At 40.2% G+C, this 16150-nt stretch overlaps 1 protein-coding gene across 4 annotated transcripts in view; it reads left to right on the forward strand.

The window, feature by feature from the left end:
• LOC125013407 (cytoplasmic dynein 2 heavy chain 1) overlaps positions 1 to 16150 on the forward strand; it is a 117798-nt gene that overhangs the window by 38204 nt on the left and 63444 nt on the right. For 2 of the 4 annotated variants that reach the window (XM_047594055.1, XM_047594056.1), the window contains exons 51-69: positions 975 to 1077; positions 3405 to 3569; positions 4601 to 4725; positions 5037 to 5285; positions 5464 to 5572; positions 6082 to 6195; positions 6519 to 6661; positions 6972 to 7053; positions 7490 to 7650; positions 8283 to 8420; positions 9386 to 9499; positions 9628 to 9788; positions 10241 to 10364; positions 10467 to 10588; positions 10826 to 10912; positions 13111 to 13237; positions 14329 to 14470; positions 14935 to 15044; positions 15229 to 15249. In XM_047594055.1, the coding sequence (XP_047450011.1) occupies positions 975 to 1077; positions 3405 to 3569; positions 4601 to 4725; positions 5037 to 5285; positions 5464 to 5572; positions 6082 to 6195; positions 6519 to 6661; positions 6972 to 7053; positions 7490 to 7650; positions 8283 to 8420; positions 9386 to 9499; positions 9628 to 9788; positions 10241 to 10364; positions 10467 to 10588; positions 10826 to 10912; positions 13111 to 13237; positions 14329 to 14470; positions 14935 to 15044; positions 15229 to 15249 (2397 nt within the window). The remainder of the gene's footprint in view (positions 1 to 974; positions 1078 to 3404; positions 3570 to 4600; positions 4726 to 5036; positions 5286 to 5463; positions 5573 to 6081; positions 6196 to 6518; positions 6662 to 6971; positions 7054 to 7489; positions 7651 to 8282; positions 8421 to 9385; positions 9500 to 9627; positions 9789 to 10240; positions 10365 to 10466; positions 10589 to 10825; positions 10913 to 13110; positions 13238 to 14328; positions 14471 to 14934; positions 15045 to 15228; positions 15250 to 16150) is intronic. The other 2 variants (XM_047594057.1, XM_047594058.1) reach the window with 2 other exon arrangements.

A 16150-nucleotide genomic window follows, 5' to 3' on the forward strand; every position in this document is an offset into this window, starting at 1 on the left:
ACTGCATGATGTTTGATTCAACCTTTCAATCCATCACTATTACTTAGCTTCTTGCACAAATAATTGTGTTTCACTAGGAATGTTATCCTTCAAATAAAACTTCATGTGATGTAGAATTATATTTTTTTTGGATACTAATGAGTTGTTTGCACTTTTTCATTGCTTAGACGTCCCTCTTAAAATAGTGATGCTCTAACCATAGGCTAAGTGGGGGTGAGTTAGTTATTAGCTAGTCTGCTTGAGAGCTGTGTCACAGAGCTTCAGAGTTCACCTAGGTGTGGCCTACTGAGTATAATACTTTCTTTTAGTGAGAACAAAACAAATCTGTTTAAAACACAGTATTGGTACAGAGACTAGATGCAGGCACATTATGACCACCTTTCTAATATTGTGTAGATCCCCCTTATGCATCCAAAACAGTTACGCCTCATCAGAGAATGAACATGGGTCTTCTGAGGGTGTCCTGTGGTGTCTGTCAACAGAATGTTGTTAGTGGCCTTTGGGTCCTACATACTTGATCAGTCTGGGATCTAATGATTTTGGAGACCAGGTACCTTGTGCTGTTCCTAAACGTTTGTATGTGTGTGTGTACCTGCGTAATACTGTATCCTGCTGGGGATGGCTGGGTGGGGGTGTCTGGTCTAGTCTAGGTGGGGGGTACATATCTAAGAAACATCCACATAAATCCTCATGAAAGTCCAAAAGTGTCCCAGAAAAGTGTCCCACTGAATTGTCATAAGATGGTCAATGTTTTTTACTTCTCCTGTCAGTGGTTTTAATGTTATTTATTGACAGTGGTCATAATATTATGCCTGATTAGTGTATTATAAAAGACACTGTGTGGAAGACACACAGGCCCTTAAAGGTAAAGTTTCTGATGATGTACTAGGTATTGTAAGTGAACAAATTGTCCAGTTGGTTAACTTAAAAGTCTGTTGTCATAGTGTTCTCACAGTATGTTCCTGTTCTCTTAGGTGAAAGCCAAGTTTACAGTGGATGATCACAGCCACTACCTGTTTACTCCTTGTATTCTCACCGAATGGGTCCTCAGCCTTCTGCGATACGACCTCACTGCAGGTAAACAAAACTGAATGCAAGAATGACCATGTGAACATCTTATGCGCAGGTTTATGCTTTTCTATCAGTCAGCCTAGACCCTATGCAGAGCCTAACGCTGTAGCCTGACCTGCACCTCCCCAGTAATGTAACTAAAAGACTACACGGCATGGTGACACAAACTGCAAGAGCTGAGATTGGTCCACTTGGTAGTAGGGTGTTTCTGCTTTAGTATTTCCTGCTGCTTGTCCATCTCTGCAACTTTCAAATTGATTGTTTTGGATCAATAAAGACAGAACACATTGAGAAAAAGTTAACTGGGAAGGTTTGGAGATACAAACATATGTATAACTCATATTTGGCAAAATTTCAAGCTTCAGCTTAAGTTTCAGTCATCATTGGTGAAAGTGAAGCAGGAAGTAGGAACAAAAGTTAACTCGACTGGTGTTTGGGTATCGTTTTTACAGAGTGAGCCAAACTGACCAGTGCAAAAGTATAAATGGCTTGCCCCGGCGTAGGCTATGTGCATAGTAGCCTTCTTTATGTGTGAAAATGTCTCACATCAGACCCATGGTCTGTCTGTGGCTTTGAGGTATTTCAATAATCTGACTTAAACAGAAAGTTAAATTGTTGAGTAACATAAAATATTAATAGCTCAGCCTGTCAAAATGATTACTTTGTTTCTGGTTAGTATTCTTTCCGCTTAGAACCACTGTTCCCAACTAACCTTCTTCTTCACCCTCCTGCTCTTTCCCTTTTCTTTCTCCTCTCTTCCCCAATTCCTCTCTGTCACATGTCTGTCTCTCCCTCTTTTATCATCCTCTGCCTTTGCTGTCCTTTCATCTCTCCCTCTGTCACTCTTTCTCTTCTTCTGCAATGTGTTCTTGCTGTGATAGTGAGTCCAATCATTTATTTTAATTAAACACGTCAGTGGACAAACTTCTTTTTTCCTGTGCTCATCATTTTTTAACTTACTCACACTCTTTTATCCCTTACCCCGGTCCTGGCTTCTTACTTTCTTTTTGGTATGTAAAACCTTCTCTCTCATTTTTATTCAGTGACTGTGTTGATGTACTTTATGTCTGTGTGTGGTGAGTCTGCATGTGATCACATTGATTAAACACTTAACTTCTCTAACAATAGTTTATATGTTTAAATTCAGTTTCTTCTGGTCATGTTTTTGTATAGAATTTTATTTTCTGTGGTTGTGGATATTTTTGTGTACGTGCCATGTCACAAAGTTAAAGTCATCTCAATCTGGTTTCTTGGACATGATAATGAGTTCTCTCTACTCCCATGGCCTCCACATTCACCACATCCCAGGCCAATAAAACATAATTAGAATGTGGTGGAAAAGGAGATTCAGAACATGAGTGAACAGCTGACAAATTGTGTAATCCAATATTGTCAGCATAGACCAAACTCCCTGAGGAATAGTTCCAGTACCTAGTTAAGTTTCTGCCATTGAGAATTCAAGCAAATCTGAAGACAAGAGGGTATCCAGCTAATAAGGCCGTTGCACAAATAATAACGTATATAATTATTAATAACTAATTAATTCATTAATAATGAATTCTCTCAATTATTTTTTTTATACATGTTGCTCATTGTATTCATACTACTAAAATAATATATTTTAGTTTAAACTTATATCAGTATCTACCTCAATTGTGGTGGTTTTATTCACAATTGAGATACATTTTATGACATAAACACCACTGGCATATAAAATGGCATGATTATTTGGTATTGAGCCCCTATGGCCATATTTTCTTTACCTTTCAGGTTTTTAAAATTTAATATGCCAGGAAAACCCCAGAGCTTGACCTGTGTCGCTGTCACAAATTATGTGACAGACACTGCTAAACCCAACAGCCTGTGAGACTGTGAACCTGGCTTGTCAATCTAGCGCTCTGTTTTTAACTCGCAGCACTCCGCTGCTTCTCAGGGGAATTTAGTACATTTAGTCTCAACCTCCTGTGAGGTGCTTTTGGCATGTTTAATCTCGCCAAAAACAGCCCTTTGACTCATGTTGAGCCCTGAGTCATAGCGTAAATACTGTGCTTCGGTCTGTCCTTTATGAAAATCAAACCACTAGGATAGATGAATTACAAAACTGTATTTATCTCTTTTTGAAATAAGAAACAAGAACTTACTTTCCCCAAAGATTGGTTGAAATTGTGTATGAAAGCACCACAGTTCTTAAATTACCGTGTGTGCTAAAAATTATGTCAATGTTTGGATCAGAAAAAAAAAATGTACGAACCTCATTTGTGTGTGCAGATCTTATGATATCCTTTTGAGTGTTAATCCAAATAAGTTTGTGCATTTCATTTATTTCCTTTTAGCTCAATCTAACGTGACAGATAGCGTGTTGGAGGTGGTCGCATACGAGGCCAGGAGACTCTTCAGAGACCGGCTAGTTTCCCCCAAAGACCTTCACACCTTTGATAACATCCTCTCCTCCATCATACGGGGTGACTGGGGCTCCGATGCTCTAGACAACATGACTGGTATGAGAGAGCTCTCCTCTTGCTGCGAATTCATAAACCCCACATTAGGGTTAAATAGGGAAGATTTTAATTACAGCTGGACTGCTTAAAGCAATTCATGTCAACATTTGCAGACTGCCACTCATGCCTGAGTGAAAGCTGCATCTGACTATTTCAGAGCTTCTTTGACAGCTCTCCAGATGGCTTTGTGTAGGGCAATTTCTCTGCTAATGGTCTGTACCAGCATGGCAATAATGTATGTATATATTTTCCATTTTTTTGGCTGCTTTAAATCACTTAATTTATAAACAAGCTGCGTGCTTAATATGGTTTCTTATCTGCTGATTAAGACTAGAATGTAGGAGATTGACATGCAGCACATGGCCCTGTCAGCTAGGAATCCAACTGGGCCTCTACTGTATGTCACCATATATCGGGTCACCCCTCAGATGAGTTAGCCTGGATGTAGTCTCTGGTGCTATTAAACTAGACTGAATTAAACACTAAAGTGTTTCTGTTATTTAGCGTAGCCCACTGACTAAAACGGGGTGGTAAAATTAACAGATACATGTTTCAGTACAACACAATGCAGCCTTCAAAATGAAAACACAGTTGCATCAACAGCTCTCCCACTTACCGAACTAATGCTGGATTTTATAACATTCACAGAGCCAATATTTAGTGCGGCACTGTTACATTAGAAGGCACGTGTCTTCACTAGTGTACCCAATGAACTGGAAAATGAGTGAAAATGCAGTTTGCATCTGCCGTAAATCTGTAAATCAGTAAACAGCTATCAGTTTACTGTGCCTCTCCATGATATCTGATGTATTGACTATATGCTATATGCACATGGATGAACAGTTTTTTGTGTATAGTTTAGATAAAGTGTAAATGTTGAAACAATCACACATATTTTCCTGCCTCTGCACTGGCCATATTTTTGTGTTTTTTGCTCCCATATTTACAAGCAGCCTTTATGTTATTTGCCATATGCACTAATGCGTGCATATTACGATCAGTTTATATATTTTTATTTCCCCTGTCTCCAGATGGTTTCTATGTGACATGGGGAGCCTCTGAGGCGACTGTGATGGCTCCAGGCCAGTCTCTGCCGCCTCATGGTAAACAGCTGGGACGCCTGGATGTGGCTGACCTAAAGCAAGTTATACAGAAGGTACATAGTGAGGATCTGTTGTCCAGTGTGTTCCGGCTTTTGGTAACCAAGTTTATTCTACTTCATGCTTCCTAGCTTGAACAGTGAGTGAGTGATGCATTGTGGATTGTAATATGGCAAATTTACCATACTATAGGAATAAAAAGAATATAAAGACTTCTTTCAATTACTACTACTTCAATCTTTTTATCTTATTCTTGTAGTTGTGTTTGCTTCACTTTGTTATTCTTATTTGTTACACTTCAGTGTATTTGTTGGAGTGTCGGTTGGGTACCTCCTCACTTGTGGATTCTTCCCTGTTCTCCCTCTAGGGAGTGGTGCTGTACAGTCGTGATAACAGAGAGCTGGATCTCCTGCTGTTCTGGGAAGTGTGCGACTTTGTGTCCAGGGTGGATCGAGTCCTGAGCCGACCTGGTGGCTCTCTGTTGCTGGCGGGCCGGAGTGGAGTGGGTCGACACACAGCCACATGCCTAGTGTCACACATGCACGGATACACGCTGTTCTCTCCCAAAATTTCCCGTGGTTACTCTCTTAAGCATTTCAACAATGATCTCAAGATGGTGAGCTTTGCTTTTATCAGGTCCACCTTGTGCCCCAGCTGACTACTATACATATATAAATATCTGCAAGTTAGTTAATGCATAGCATTTACCAGAGATGATTACTGCCAAAGAGAACACAGGTGTGTTTACACAGTATGTATAAATGTGATTCATACTGCATATACTGTATGCTCAGGTAATGCAGCTGACAGGTCTGGAAGGTCAACAGGTGGTCCTACTTTTGGAGGACTATCAGTTTGTCCATCCAGCTTTCTTAGAGATGGTGAACAGCCTCCTGTCATCAGGTGTGTATTGTGTTTATGTGTTCTTTTATTTTATTTTATTTTTTTATGTGAAATTGGACTTTGTTTATTCCAAGGGGCTGCAACTAAATTTTAAAGTGTTAAAATTTAGATTATGTTAATAAAAGCACTAATATTCTATTCTATTCTATTCTATTCTATTCTATTCTATTCTATTCTATTCTATTCTATTCTATTCTATTCTATGTCTTTGACAACAGTGTAAATATGATACATTGCAGCTTGTGTTAAGAGCTGTTGTAGAGTTGGTTTAGCTTCAGCTACATATTACATTGACAGATTCAAGTGTTGGAGTCTCTCATCTAAATCTTGGCAGGAGTGTTTATTTCCCAAAATATCAACCATTTATTTTGCACATGAAACTTTTAAATCAAAACAAAACAAATGAGAATAAATGTAGCCAGCAGACATGGATCATTTTAGCAAAACCTATGCCAGACTGATTATATTTTAGTTCTTTCTAAGAAATATACTTGCATGTTATGTTTCAGGTGAAGTTCCAGGTTTGTATACCCCAGAGGAACTGGAGCCTTTGCTTTCCTCCCTCAAAGATGCTGCTTCCCAGGATGGATTCACTGGACCACTCTACAACTACTTTTCCTATAGTCAGTACTTTCTGTCTGTCTGTTAGTCATTAGTTCACTCTGTTCACATCTCTGTATTCATCTCTATCCCTTTGGCTCCCTACTGTGCAGTGGGTGTTGTAGTGTTGAAATGATGCAGTGTCACTGAGGTTGAGTTTTCTGCCAGAGACTCAAATCAATAACTCTATTATTGTCAAAGTAATTCCACTAAAGAGCTCCCAGCTCACCTTCTCTGTCCAACTCTGTAAGGGTGGTACAAGCTAAAACAGAACAACATGAATGACACAAAAAAATAGTGTCACTGTTTTTATTTCTTTTGCTTTCCACATCTCCACATCTCTCAGGAATCCAACAGAACCTCCACATTGTTCTGATCATGGACAGCTCCAACTCTAACTTCACCATCAACTGTGAGAGCAACCCAGCTTTTTACCGCAAGTCCTCTGTCCAGTGGATGGAAGGATGGTCTGAAAGCAGCATGAAGAAGGTGAATGCAGAACAACAGACACTAAGTCAGCAATTGTCATTTAATGTCACACTGTGTATGCATATGGAGATTTGCCTTTTGTACGGTTTGCTCAAATACAGTAAAAAGGCGTGTATACCCGTAAGCCTTACTAGCTCCCAGAGACTCCAGATGTAATATTAACCCTATTACAGCAGACCATAAAAAGTAAATTGCTTTTCTGCCATAGCTGAAATATTAAAACCTCGCAAATGAAACAGGAACACTTTTTGAATCATGCACCAATGCTTTCAAACTAAATGGCACATGGGATGTGTACTGTATGTGTCAGATTCCCGAGCTGCTCCTGGCAAAAACTGAGGCAGGAGGGGAGGAGAGTGACAGAGAAAAAAGCACTAAGAAGAAAAGCTCAGGTAAGAGCACCCAAAGCTTAACTCCACAATGACTTATGGATGATCTAGAGTTCACGTGAACTGTAATTATTGTTAATCATTTAGTTTATTTATCCCTGCTTTTCTAGTTAGACCACTCTTAAGTGGTCGCACTGTAATGACCCAAGAGAGAAATTAACTGGTCAAAGTAGCTTAGGTGATACAACAAGGTGAGCTATTACACAGCTGGATAGAGTTTGGTATAAAATATATATGTATCAAATATAAATTTGATTTGATTGCTTTCCTGAAATGTATTCTACACAGCTGATATATTAACAGTATATTTGACTCTTGTCTATGGTAACCATAAGATAATGCCAAAGCTTTTTAGTCATATTCCTGCCTTTATATTTTTTGTTTCTTTCTATTTAATGTAATGAGAATGACAAAGTTTTTCATCTCTGGTTCCAAACAGGGTCTGGACAGGGAGACCTGTGCCGTTTGTTCCTTATGGTCCATGAGTCATGTAGACAACATGGTGCAACACCTAGTCAGTACATGGCCTTTCTGCATGTTTACACAGCTTTGTATAGTCGCAAGCAAACCCAGCTGACAACCAGACAACAGCATCTACAGGTAAAGTTTCAGCTATGCTCCAAAGAAGTATGACTATTGCTTCTTCCCCTTGCTCTTTGTGTGTTTACAAATGGATAGGAATGAGTCATGTCACGTGTACCTTTACAGTCATTAAGAACAGAGTGCCTAAAAACTACAAAAATTGTTAATGTGCATTTACAAAATCCCATATACTAGCAGGTACACCAGTCGATCATAACATTATGACCATTATGACTCGTAAATTGATAATGATTATCTCATTATCAGTGGACCTGTCAGCTGGTGGGACAGCAAGTGGAAATCTTTTCCTTAAAGTTGATGTGTTAGAACTCTAACCGTACTGACTGGATCAGAGCACCTCTGAAAACGAACCGAACCGAACATGAACAAGGTCATGGGGGGGACAAGGCTTAGTGATGCACATAGCTAGCAAAGGTTGGCCTGTGTGGTCCAATCCAGTAGAGAAGCTTTTTTGCCAAATTTGAAAAACGTGGGTGCCATCCATGTACTTATTAATAAACCTTTCCAGGTCTTAATGCAGTGTGTCTATAGGTGGGCACTTCAGAGAAGATGACAACAAATTTAACATTTCTTATCGTAGCTGAGTCCTGTTTGATTTGTCACATGTCGTCATTGACTGGTATCTGCAGGCTGGCGTGTCTAAGCTGAATGAAGCTAAAGCACTGGTTGATGATTTGAAGAGGCGAGCTGCAGAGCAAAGTGCACTGCTGAAGACTAAACAACAGGAGGCAGATTCTGCCTTGCAGGAAATCACCACCTCCATGCAGGTGTGTATCTCTGTATTGCTTGTGAGTGGGTGTAACTTTGACTCGCAAGACAGTTACATCTGTCCTCCTTTCAGCTTCTCTTCTTGTCTTTTCTTGTCTCGTCTTCTTGCTTTCAGTATCTTATTCTTGTCTCCTTGTTTTTCTTCATCTAATCTGCATTGTAATATACAAGAACTTTGTTGTCTTTCCTTCCTGTGGCCGTGTCTTCCCTGCTGTGAAGACATTGTTTATTTAGTTTCTGTGTGTATTTGTTTGTTTTGTCACTTGTTTTGTGAATCTCATCCACTGCTTTCTATCTCCTGATCGTCACTCTTACATTCCTCCTGCTGACTCTATCTCGAGAATGGATGGATAGTTGTATGGAGGGAAAAAAAAGAACCTGAACCCTGTTCATTAGCTATGATATTCTGTAAGGAATGCATTTTTTTTTGTGAAAGAGGAATAGGTAAAAACAAAAAGAAGAAGAAGAAGAAGAGAAACCAGAAGAGAAAAATGCCGGTGGAGAGTGTTTGCAAAGTGATAATTAACAACTTGAGTCATCCTTTCATCTGTAGCAACACTGTTGCCTGTGGGATTGGAAACAGCAGGAGGGAAAAATGAGGAAGACTGGGACAGTGAGATGAAGGGTGAAAACAAACGAGGTGGAAGAGTGATTGAGGCTTGTTCAAGATGGAGACGTTCACAGGAGGGAAGAGGAGAGGAAGGAATATAAGATTTTGAGGACAAATAAGAAATATATGCAGTATATAACAATGAGCCTTGGTTATGTGGAACATGAAGGGATGGGGAAAAAGTCTATGGACAAATCTCACTTAGGTGAAGGAGACGAAGTACGATAAACTGTTGCAGCCAAACATTCATCCTCTCTTACTTTTTATCTTCAGTGAATCTGAGCCATTTACTTTTTAGTGAATAGCAAAATAAATGTAGATACATTTTTAATCCAATTTTGTTTGGTTACCTAGAACGCCAGTGACCAGAAGACAGAAATGGAAAAAATAAAGGGGAAAATGGCTCAAGAAGTGTCCAAGATTGAAGAGAGAAAAGCCAAAATAGACGACGAGCTGAAGGAAGTACAGGCAAGTTGTTTGATCGGCTCTTATTTTGTGGCAAGCTCTGTTAGTTATTCTACCTTTTCTCATGCTTGCAGTCCCAGCTGTGCTTATCCCTCACTAATCTCAGTTTTCTCTCCCTTGCTGCCTTCCAGCCTTTGGTAGATGAAGCAAAGCGTGCTGTTGGAAACATCAAGCCCGAAGCTCTGTCTGAGATCCGCTCCCTCCGCATGCCCCCTGATGTCATCAGAGACATACTGGAGGGCGTCCTTAGACTGATGGGCATTTTTGACACCTCCTGGGTCAGCATGAAGAGGTGAGAATGGAAGAATGTAGACAAGCATAGACAAAAAATAGATAAATAAATAAAATATATATTATTATGTAATATCTTGCATTACCAAAATGTCGAGAAATTGTAGATTGTAGAAAAGAAGGAAGTAAGAAATGATTATACCTCCATGGAGAAATTTCATTTCATTTTTTTTTTCTTTTTTTCTTTTAGACAGTATATTCTAACTTGCGTCCCAGTCAAGCTTTAATAGTTTCTCACCACTTATTCACATTGTCCAAAATATATTCACATGGATTCGAAAAGCTAAGAATACGTCTGTTGAACTTGTACTGTCACCTTTTTAGGGGCTCATGCACACAACACCTTCAAGTTGTGTGTTGTTGTGTGTCATGACGTGTTTGAACCTGCGCATACACATTTTTTTCTGTCTTTTTACACTTGCTTATTATTGTCTCAACCCTTCCCTTGTGTAGCTTTCTGGCTAAGCGCGGTGTGAGGGAGGACATAGCTACACTGGAGGCCAGGAACATCACACCTGAGATCCGCCAGAGTGTGGAAGAGCTGCTCAGCAAGAACAAGGCTTCCTTCGACCCCAAGGTCAGCTGGCTGAATAAGAATCAGATGTATTGTCAGTGGATGTTATGAAGCCTCTGATGTTGTCACAAGCTGTTTCTGACTTGCTGTTGTGTTTGTGGTCAGAATGCAAAACGTGCAAGTGCGGCAGCTGCTCCTCTGGCTGCATGGGTCAAAGCCAACGTCCAGTACTCACTCGTCCTAGAGAAGATAGAGCCACTGGAAAGAGAGCAGGCCGGACTACTGGAGTAAGAACACACACAAACACTACTCCAGAGAACACCCAAACAGATTTGAAATGATCTTAATTCATATGCATGAATGAGTGCAGTTCCTGAGCAGAAATCTTCTGTGCGTGTGAGTGAGCTTAATGAGGTCTTGGACTTTATTTGACAGCACACGCACTAGACATTTACACAGCCACATTTTTCATATTAAACAAACTCATGAGATTATTTTCTATGTTTTTATGTGTGTGTATCCAGAAACCTCCGGAAAACCGAGAGTAGGAAGAATAAACTAGAAGACCAGCTGAACTCTGTTGGAGCCAAAGTCAACGAACTGAAAGAAAAGTATGCCTCCTCTCACCTTATTCTTCTCCTTCATGGTGATTATCAGTACCTGACTAGGCCTGACATCATATTCCCCAAAAGAGACAGAGAAACATAGGTGCAGTTAGTGCTGCGCCTTAATAATAGCATTCTGCAAGTACAAAATTAGATAGACTTTTATGAAACACTTTGTCGGTACCCTCTGTGCCTGCACATTCTTTCCCTCACTGGTCGTGCAGTTCCCCCATTTCTCTGCTGCTTGCATTCCTTTGCCGTGCAGCTATACGATGACTGATATAAACAATCAATACCGCTTGAAAAGTAGGTGACTCTCTCCTTTTTTAAATTGCCTGGAATTGCTGGTTTAGAATTGATAATGTAGGTTTTCATTTGGGTGCAGGCCCTGTCATCTCTATTGATTTTGTGACATGTGATGATCAGCTGTGATCGGCTGTGAATAATGTTACTTTCTAAAACTGGAAAATGTCTGAGGTTTTTCCTAGTCTTACAATTTATAAAGTTGAATGTCAACAAAGGGAAACCAAGCTCCCATGCCTTGTGCTGCCTCTTCAGCCATCAGTCCTGCTTCTAATCTTGAAACCCATCCATGTTCATGCAATCAGCTCAACTCCTCTGCTCCTCACGTTGCATTGTAATTTTACTTTTGCCATCAATTTTACTTTTGCTACAGTTGCTATCATATGAAGAAATTATATTTGTGGTCCAACGTCACCTACTTCAGGTTGACAAATATAATAGAATGAATTTTACCTAATTGTGGCACGTGTAAAGTGATGGTAATGTCAAATGTTGTGTGTCCATAGGTGCACAAAATCTCTTATTTAGGTCTATCTCTAGGTGGTAAGTAATTTTACATACTACATGACTACATGTTGGAGTCATGACCTGTTCTGTCTGTTTAGACTGATTGGTATTCTACAGTGGTAGAAAAAAATGTTTTCCGACACCCCTTGCATTTCTGAAATATTGCATTAAGAATCACTCTTAGGTCTTCAAGTAAATTTGTTTTAGTACAGTCACACACAAAACACCAAACAAATCCTCAAACAGCCATTAAAACTTTGAAACGTATTTTAAAATTAAAATATCCTTATGTATTTTTATGGAACCAATAAAAAAAATGTATTGTTTCCATAAAAATACATAAGGAATTTTAAATATCGGGTCATTTTTTTTAGTGAATGCGAATGGTTGTATGTTATATGTCTCAGTGTTAGCCCTGCGATAGGCTGGCCACTTGTCCAGGGTGTACCCCGCCTTTCGCCTGATGCCAGCTGGGATAGACTCCAGCAGCCCCTGCGACTCTAGTGAGGATTAAGCGGTCTGGAAGAGGAGATGAGATGAGATGATCCACTGATGAAGGCTGAATAAATTCACAGGAGCTCCATCAGCAGTGGTCAAAACAAACTGGTTTCTAGTGTTCCACCCGGACTGTACATGGTTGACTTTTAGATCACAGCTTAAGGTCCTACAAGCCTGGCGCCTCTGGGCCCAAGCACATAAGAACTGGACAGTCAAGAACTGGAAGAAGATTATGTGGTCAGATGAGTCCAGTTTTCATCTTGAAGGGTTATCTCCAGCATGTACAGTACCTACTGTCAAAAATGGTGGAGGCAGTATCATGGTTTGATGATGCATGAGTGCTGCTGGTGTTGTTCATCTCACTGTCTGTGATGGCACATTGAACTCTGCCAAATATTTTGCCATTCTTCAAAACCACATGCTCCCTTCTGCACGTGCACTGTTCCATCGAGGTCAAATCTGGATGTAGAACTTGGCTGTAGGAGCACAGTATCCAGGTCTTAGGGGCCAGATCAATCCCTGAATATGAGCCCCACTGAAAATGTGTGGTGGATAATCAAAAGGTCAAAAACTAAAGCATTTAGAAGAATTAGAAGTAGTAAGTCAAAAAAATGGAACAAAATTAGCCCTAAACAGTGTAAAAGGCTTGTGGGGAAGATGCCAGCCAGGATTGGAGTTGTACTGCATGCTAATGGCAGGAGTACTAAATATTAATGTTTCATGTTAGTATTTGACTTTTTTCCACCACTGTACTTTGATATGCGCTGTAGGCGGTACACATGTTATATTTCTCATTTATTTGATGTATCTTTCTTAAATAAATATCATAATTTTAGTCTCCAGTGATCCCATGTCACACATATTCACCTCTCTTTCTTGCTGCTCTCCCTCTGCAGGTTTCAGTGTCATACTGCAGAGGCAGCCAAGTTGGAGGCTGAGGTGACAAAAGCTCAGGACACGATCACTGCTGCCCAGCAGCTCATATCACAGCTGGACGGAGAACACACACGGTGGAATGTGCAGGTAGTTTGATCTATGGAGGTGTTGATATGTGTATTGGTGAGGGAGGTTTTACACATATATTCAAAAAGGGCTCATTTACCACGCAAGAGCAACAGGAGATGTGAGTGTCTGAGAGTGTGGTTATGTGTGTGTGTGGTTGTGCATGTGCGTCTGACAGGAGGGGGATGGATCCCGCTGTCTTGAGTCCCTTCTGGCTGTTTTTACTCCTCTCCGCAGCATCTGTCTGCACCTTAATTAAAACACTCAATCTCGCCCTGACACACTCACTCGCACACACACGCTCACTCTCAAAACCTCCCTCAAGGCCTGCACCAGAGAACCAGTTTACTCTCTACTCACGTATTTCCATATACTCTCACACACACACACACTCATGCGCATACACTCAGGCACCTCACCCAGAACTCTTTTGCGCACTGTACAGTAGCTCAGGATCGCTATTTGTTAACACCTCTAAGCTGCTTCTAAGTGTTTCTAGGGAATTTACAGAGTGAGGTATACACAACTGAAGTAAGTGGTGCAGAAACAGACACGTTTTGAGTTGAAGCACTGAGGATGTTTTAATCTTTTAGATCAGACATCACAAGGTCCTGCAGTCTCAGAGATGTAGCCAAAGATGTGCCAAAGATTTGCGTGTGTGTGTGCATTTGTGATCCCATGACATGCTAGTAAAGTACCTCAAAGGAATCCTGATCAGTCTTGGAGCATATCAGTAATGTCAATAGCTTCACATAAAACATGGTCCTATGTTAAGAGGTTTGCCATTTCTTGTCTACTGTGGACACATTTTGAATTATTTTGTGCTGAGACCTTACTTTAGGGTAAATGAGCTATAAAGGGAAAAATATGAGGTGCATGTTACGTTAACATAGGTCATGTTAGCAGCAGTTTGCATCACTTATTGTTCTCTCTTTCCTCCATCTTTCCTCTTTTTTCGTCCTTGCCATTTCTTATATTTCCATCCCTGATTCCTCCCTATTCTCTTTGAGTCCTTTACTCCTCTTTTTTATTTATGCTTTATTCACCTTGCCTGTCTGTCTGCCCACCCTCTTCCTCCCCGTCTTGTCTCCCTTTTTCTGTCTTTCAATCAGATGTCCGAGATAAAGAATGAGTTGGATACGCTTCCTAATAGGGCCTTGCTTGCTGCAGCTTTCATCACCTATTTGTCTGCAGCCTCTGAAGACCGTAGAAGACACTGTCTGGAGACTTGGATGGCTCAATCTGGACTAGAGAGTAGATATAACACTTTTACTCATAACACACTAGCATAAGCATATGCGTACTCCTTTACTAAGGAGCCTTCATATAGGAAACACTGCCTCCCACACACAGAACAGAGCACTGTGTTGTTACATGTACACTTTAAAGCTCCTGGGACTTAGGTAGGTGATACTCCTTCAAAACCTTTTTGGATTTTAATACTTACATACCAGACATTCTATTAAATATCTGCACCTCTTTTAATAATAATAATAGCAATAATGATAATTATCCATCTACATGAATTAACCTTTTAAATGTGTGCACCAACGGTACAAATTGCTGCCTCATCCATATCTGATTGTGTAATTCTCGGCAGCTTCTTTCTCAGATGTGCAGATACATCCCAAACAGCCAATCATCACATATCTTCTCCACAAGTTGGTTGTCAAGCTTAGTTAGAAAGTTAGTTTATTTGTGTTGTGTCTTTATCTCAGAGTTTGATTTACGTTCATTCCTGTGCTCGGAGAGTGAGCAGTTGATCTGGAAGAGTCAAGGTCTGCCATCAGACGACCTCTCCATGGAGAACGCACTGGTCATACTACAGGTCAGACAGAGAAAGCATTAGTTTAAATGCACTTTGTTGGTGATTTGTTATTTGAAAAGTTGTTTTATCATGTTCCATCTGTTTGAACCACCACTTTCCATTAGTACAATTAAGCCCTTTGTTGCCATTTGTCCTGCATTTGCCTACATTGTGTTTTGTGTTGTCTTACCAATATTGCCTTCAGATCAATGAACACAAGTTAAAGGTAAGAAGTCATTCCATCATTGATCCTCATAGCCCACACTTCGGGCCTGATTTCCTAAGATCCCAAATAAGGGGCGTGTTGTTGGTTTGTGTGTTGCAGGTGATCTATGGCATTGCTGGATATGCCTCAGTTATTTTTACTTCTGTCATTCCAAACATGTTGTCGTGAGCAGAAAAGATTGGTTCTCTCCGTTGCCTTTCGTTGTGCCTACACCACAACAATAACCGTAGATTTATGCCACTGCTGTGCCACTTAAGGCTTGGCTTTCAAATGCGCTGAATATGGGCACAAAAAACAGTCACTGCAATCCATTTTAGCTTTGGTAGATCACACTGCGTGTGCTAAATACTCTATTTGCATGTTCTTCCCCCAATATTTTGCGCGTTCTGTCAGAAGCTCCTGTATCTGCATATTTTTATAACACACGTCAGATGGACTGCGCATGCTATTTTGCCCGTTTGATAGACGCCACCTTAGTAGATCAGCTTTGTCATCAGTTTTTGTACCTGCAAACCTTTAGTAAATCAGGCCTTTAGTTTGTTGTAGCTGTTTGTTTATTTTTCTTAGACCATCTGTCCTGTGTACATCTCCTTCACAAGGTTGTGTTTTTTTTCATGTACTGTATACTATCGGTAGTATGCAATACAGTAAGTACACATTTTCCAAACATATCTACAACTCAGTTTTTGCTTTAAGTGTGATGATATTTTGGGTTTCTTGGACTTGATTTCCTGTCACAGTTGAACAGTTAACCTTTTCAAATGTATCTGCACAAGAATTCCAATGCAGTACAATACAAAATTGTAAATTGAAAATTTCGAAGTGTAAGTAAAATGCTTGGGGGACAGACAAATAAACCCATTTGAAATTGTCTAAAAAGAGAATCCCTGACCAAGAGACC

This window comes from Mugil cephalus, chromosome 9 (genome assembly GCF_022458985.1).
Source record: "Mugil cephalus isolate CIBA_MC_2020 chromosome 9, CIBA_Mcephalus_1.1, whole genome shotgun sequence".
Classification (NCBI taxonomy): domain Eukaryota; kingdom Metazoa; phylum Chordata; class Actinopteri; order Mugiliformes; family Mugilidae; genus Mugil; species Mugil cephalus.